The sequence below is a fragment of the Heterodontus francisci genome, chromosome 38 (genome assembly GCF_036365525.1).
Source record: "Heterodontus francisci isolate sHetFra1 chromosome 38, sHetFra1.hap1, whole genome shotgun sequence".
Taxonomy (NCBI): Eukaryota; Metazoa; Chordata; class Chondrichthyes; order Heterodontiformes; family Heterodontidae; genus Heterodontus; species Heterodontus francisci.
In genome coordinates this window covers 26,196,275-26,202,274 of record NC_090408.1, presented here as the reverse complement: position 1 = coordinate 26,202,274, position 6,000 = coordinate 26,196,275, and the positions used below count along the sequence as shown (strand labels likewise).

General features: G+C 42.8%; 1 protein-coding gene across 1 annotated transcript in view; it reads left to right on the top strand.

The window, feature by feature from the left end:
* The first annotated feature begins 874 nt into the window (after nt 1-874).
* The window catches only part of adam10a (ADAM metallopeptidase domain 10a), a 157,186-nt gene continuing 152,060 nt past the window's right edge, over nt 875-6,000 (top strand). Inside the window, exon 1 of the mRNA XM_068017899.1 lies at nt 875-1,149. Within this exon, the coding sequence (XP_067874000.1) occupies nt 1,083-1,149 (67 nt within the window). The 5' untranslated portion in view covers nt 875-1,082. The remainder of the gene's footprint in view (nt 1,150-6,000) is intronic.

The following is a 6,000-nucleotide window of genomic DNA, read 5'->3' as shown; positions in this document are numbered from 1 at the left end:
ATGTAGGAGTCTTCTCTCTTGAGGTTTCAGTGACTTCAATGGATCTGGAAATTTGAGAGAGAGAACCAGGAAGAGAGACCTTCCTTCTCTTTTGTCTTCAAAGCAGTCTCTGTCTTCAAACTGTCCTGTGAACCCAATTCAAAAACCCTGGGCCAGCAGGTTAGTCATATGATTAGTTTTTTTTAAACAAACTCCTGCGGTTTTGTGGATTCCTTTCATCTTAGCAGACACCCATAGTTTGGGGGTGACGGGAAATGGAATGTTGGCTTGTTCCACATTCAGTGTCTGGTGATCAAAATCCATTTGGGTTCATTGGATCAGTGAGCAGTTCCATTGTCTTTTCCCAGGCAACTGTCTCTTAGAATGCAAATTTTTCCAGCCACTGCTGATCTCTTCATCCCTTCAGTCCAGCAAGAGTTTAAAATTAATGTTTCATATGATGAAATTAATATGCTTCATTCGTGGCAGGTGGGGTCTTCACGACAGGCTAAACAACACCTCAGCCCTACTCTCTCCACACAAGACGATGCTTATGAACACAGTTAGTCACCCGTCATCCTCACTTGCACCAAGAACATTTATTAAAACTACTAATACGAAAGGAAAACAGTGAATGCTCCAAGTTCTGATTAATGTTTCCCCCCCCCCAAAGCGTTTCTCATTCAGCTGCTGTGTTTGTTTGTTTTTTGCAGCACTTTCTGAATCTAAGTCTTTAGAAAGAACGAGAAAAGAAATGTCGATGCCTTTTTTTTTTGGAAGGTGTTACAACTCCACAGGGAAAGATTGAGCAAGTGAACGTATTTTGGTGCAGTTGGAGAGGAGGACGCGGCCCCTTTAAGAGCGAGCGGGCGGGTTCCTGATTTGGCAGCGAGCGGGGGCGGGCAGCGGCGCTTCCAGGAAGACTCAGTGAGGTAACGAGTGGTGTCCGCTCTACATCGACGGCTGGCGACTGAGGGGGAAACAAGAACAAGAGGAGGGAGCTGGAGCCGTGCGGAGTAGAGTAGAGTTAAAGGTGCCGTCCGGCCGCTGGTTGCCCGTGGAATATTCCAGATTCAATCCTCCCTGCCTAGGGCGGCCCCAGGATGCGGGCTCGAATGATACTGCTGCTGGGAGCCGGGCTGCTGCTCTCCTGGGCGTCGAGCTTGCGGGGTAAGAGGCTGCCGGCCGCGCTTTCTCTCTGTCTGTATGGGCTGGGGAGGAAGGAAGGGAGGCGAGTCCGAGGCAGAGACCGTGGCCTTGGGTGGAGAGGCCCGGCGCCCGTTGCCCGGGGTAACTGACTCTCGGCACCGATCCCAGAGCCGTGCCTCAAGCTTCATTTTACAAACAGTCGCTCTCTCAACCTCTTCCCGAGCCATCTTTTAAACCCACCCGGCTTGTGACGGTTTCCCTCAGCCCAGTTGCACTTGGACAATCCTGTCCGTCATTACTGAAGCAGGCGGCTCCTCTCTTGTCCCATCGCTGCCGATTCCATTTCTTCTAGTGTCTGTTTTAGGAGATAGACATTGTTTTTTTTTTAAACTTGATCTCTTTCCATCGCCGCTTTTTCTAAATTACTTTCATTTCCTGAATGTGTGTGTTTATTCTTAAAAGCTGCTTCTGGACACATGTTCGTACAAGTCGGCAACACCCAACATCACATCACCAGCCCTCTACTGTAGCTGTTTGCCTTTTGCTTAAATGAAACAGCGAGTCTTGAAGCACATGATTTTAGTTTGTAGTTCTCATCGTAGACGTTTATTGGACGACGATTTATTGGGCTATTTTAATTTTGAATGGAATAAGCACATCAGTAAAGTGGACGCCTCGAATGGTAAATTATGACCGTTTAGGGCAAATATATCTGCATCTTAGGAAAATTAAGGTCTTGGTGTAGGATAGTAGTCATTTAACTGTGATTCTGTCAAAGGTTGCTACAGTTTTTCAACATGGTGAACGCTTTTCAAACTTATCGTTTTTCAGCATGATTGTTTAGAAAAAAGAAGTCCCTTCTATACACGGCTTACAAAGGAACGTGAGAAGTGTCACTAAATTTATATTGCCTACTCATTTGTCAGAAACTAATAAATCTGATGGGTAGTGTTCCATGGTACTTTGTCATGGACAGTAGTAAAAGTTGCCGTGTGATTCTCCTAGTCATTGTTGACTTGGGTCATCTCATCTGGTATAGCTGTGGATATTAGCATCTTTGAAAAAATCAGCGTTCCCCATTCCTGGTTCCAAGCAGGGACTGTTCTAGGGGCCAGTGTGGTTGTATGTATTTATGTTGGGCAGGAGGTGGAATGGCCCTTGTGATTTTATTTTACAGTTGTTGTCGAGATTCTGAAGAATTACTGCTTGGATGAGGTTCTAGAGGTTAATTGCTGCCACCTGTGGCACCATACCCTGGCATCAGTTGGTATATTTAGAAGAACAGTTGAGAATTAAAATGCCTTTTAACCAAATGAAAAATCTAGATGTATTAAAAACTTGAATTTTGGTGCATTTTAAAGGCCTATTAAATTTTAGCCTTGCTCATCTGAAATATGAAGTGAAACTTTAGGAAAGGTACCTATCAATGTGATATCCATTTTATGCAGTAATATTCACTGGGCTTGGCTAATATTGTGCTGGATATGAGGTCACAAGTTGTAGCATGTTTGGATACTAATGATTTTTAATGTTTTGCCACAACAATTCCCTGTTTCCTCTCACCTCCCTTACACTTTTGGCAAAGGGAAGGAAGAGAGGAGTTTTTTTGTTTGAAGCATTAAGCAGTGTTCCCTGCAATAAATGTGCAGAAACAATAAGGCACACTGAAGTCACAGAGAGATCTTGTCCAGTATAGGCTATGTGAAAAGAGGCCGCTGGGCAACAGGAGGAAGTTCTCCATCATGTTATGGATATTATGACAGGATAAACTGCTACTTAAGTAGACATGGATTGATCTGGGATCGTCAGCATGGATTTGTTGAGGGAAGGTCGTGTCTTAATAACTTGATTGAATTTTTTGAGGAAGTAACAAGGAGGATTGATGAGGGTAGTGCATCGGATGTAGTCTACATGAATCTTAGTAAGGCATTTGACAAGGTCCCACATGGCCACCTGGTCGGAAAAATGAAAGCCCGCGGCATACGGGGGAATGCGAATGGAAAGCGGTTTCCAGTGATGTTCCACAGGGCTCAATGTTGGATCCCTTGCTGTTTGTGGTATACTTTAATGATTTGGACTAAAATGTGGGAGGTATGATTGGGTAATTTGCAGATGACACAAAAATTGGCCGTGCAGTTGATAGTGATGAGAATAGCTGTAGACTCCAGAATGAGTTTGGTTGAATGGGCAGAAAAGTGGCAAATGGAATTCAATCCGGAGAAGTGTGAAGTAATGCATTTGGGGAGGGCAAACAAAGCAAGGGAATACACAATAAATGGGCGTATATTGAGAGGGATAGAAGAAGAGAGAGACCTTGGAGTGCATGTCCACAGGTCCCTGAAGGTGGCAGGTCAGGTCGATAGTGGTGATGAAGGCCTATGGAATGCTTTCCTTTATTGGCTGAGGTATAGAATACAAAAGCAGGGATGTAATATTGAAACTGTATAAAATGCTGGTTAGGCCACAGCTGGAGTATTGCCAGATGGTCACCACATTACAGGAAGGATATAATTGCTCTGGAGAGAGTATGGAGATTTACAAGAATGTTGCTAGGGCTTGTAAATTGCAGTTATGAGGAAAGATTGGATAGGCTAGGGTTGTTTTCCTTAGAACAGAGGAGGCTGAGGGGTACAATTGAGGTGTACAACATTACGAAGGGCCTAGATAGAGTAGACAGGAAGGACCTGTTTCCCCTAGCGGCGAGGTCAATTACCAGGGGCCACAGGTTTAAGATGATTGGTAGAAGGATAAGAGGGGACGTGAGGAAAAACCTTTTCACCCAGAAGGTGGTGGGTGCCTGGAATTCACTGCCCTGATCGATGGTGGAGGCAGAAACCCTCAACTCTTTTAAAAGGTACCTGGACCTGCACCTGAAGAGTTGTAACCTGCAAGGCTACAGACCAGGTGCTGGAAGGTGGGATTAGATTGGACGGCTAGTTTTTTCAGCCGGCGTGGACACGATGGGCTGAATGGCCTCCTTCTGTGCTGTAACTTTTCTATGGTTTCTATTATCTTGCCTCACTCTTCCTCTATATAATGTGGAAAGAAACAATATTGTACAAATCCACTGACTTTCACAGCTAGGTTCCTCTGTTCTGTGGAGCTATTTATTTGGTGCAATTTTAAAATTTCTTTTAAGATGCGTTACATTGGAACTTGCATTCTGCTGGATGTGGGGGGAAAGTTAACGGTGGGTTGAAGAGATTTTCTGAATTTCTCAACATTTTGGCATAGCGTGTGAATTAAATCTTGTGACACAAACAAGAATGCTGTCTGGAATTCTCCCTCCACCTCCCCATGAGATTGTCTCTGCACAGCAGTTTATATATTAGAAGTTTCCTGCTATTATTTCCCACCCATTTCTTTTTCTCCCCACAATGAACGGAAGTCTAACTCCTTGACAGCTCAGTTACATGGGGAAATCTTTCCAGTCAAAATATACCAGATGCCTTCCTTAACTGCTATTGATTGTGTCCTTCCTTAAAATGTTCCTATGTGTGAAACTTGTATTTTATAATTTGATGTATTTTCAAGGTTATTTCTGGACTCGCAGAGAACACAGCAAACAGTTTATTGAAATAAAAATCAGCCATGTTGCTGAGGATATAATCTCGATTATCGCAGTAGCAAGCTATTTTACACATTACTTTGGTTTTCAGACTTTTTTGTGAAAAGTTTTGTTCTTTTTAGGGTGAAGGAAATACTACTTTTATTTTTCTTTGCACCATTGACTATTCCCTATTTTGAAAGGGTGGGTGGGGAATGAGTACCGAAGTCCCAGCCAAGCTAACTTCTGCTGTGAGGTTTTCAAGGAACAGGAGCTTTTTTTCATAAATTAATATGGATTTTCAAATTTAATACAACTGTACTCTGCCTCCTGGAGTGTAATCAAGCAATTATGTGGTGAATAGGCCTCATCTCGTTTGTAGTCAACAGAATACATTTGCCCATTTATTGAAGGCTACAGTTACATTAAAAATGTACAGGAGTCTGTAGAAATGATTCTTCAGACCAGTCATAACATTACTGTTCAATATCTAAAGTAACTGCCTTGATAGTTCGATTTTTCTCAACTGAAATTTGATTCACAGCATCAGAATTGTTAGTGCAGAAGGAGTACATTCAGTCCGTCATGTCTGCTCCAGCTCTCCGAAAGAGCAATTCCTTCTCCCCATAGCCCTGCACATTCTTCCTTTTCAAATAACAGTCTAATTCCATTTTGAATGCTTCAATTGAACCTGCCTCCACCACACTCTCAGGCAGTTCATTCCATACCTTAACCACTTGCTGTGTGAAAAAGGTTTTCCTCATGTCACTTTTGTTTCTCTTACCAAATACTTTAAATTTGTGCCTTCTCAATCCTTTCACGAGTGGGAACAGTTTGCTCCATCTACTCTGTCTAGACCCCTCATGATTTTGAATATCTCTATCAAATCACCTCTCAGCCTTCTCTTCAAGGAAAGCAGTCCTAACTTCTACAATCTATTTTCATAACTGAAGTTCCTCATCCCTGGAACCATTCTTGTGAATCTTTTCTCTACTCTCTCTCCAATGCCCTCACGTCTTTCCTTAAGTGCGATGCCCAGAACTGGACGCAATACTCCAGCTGAGGCCAAACTAGTGTCTTCTACAAGTTCAACTTAACTTCTTGCTCTTGTACTCTATGCCCCTATTAATAAAGCTCAGGATACTGTATGGTTTTTAACTGCTCTGTCAACCTGTTGGATAATTCTTTTACTAATTTTTCTGCTTCACGGTCTCAACTCTTCTCTCATCAATAAAATTAAGTTGGTATGTTAATTATACTGTATTTATTTGCTGCAGAGGGAGAATCCTGCTTATTATTGTGACAAGCCTGTGCTTTTGTAAACT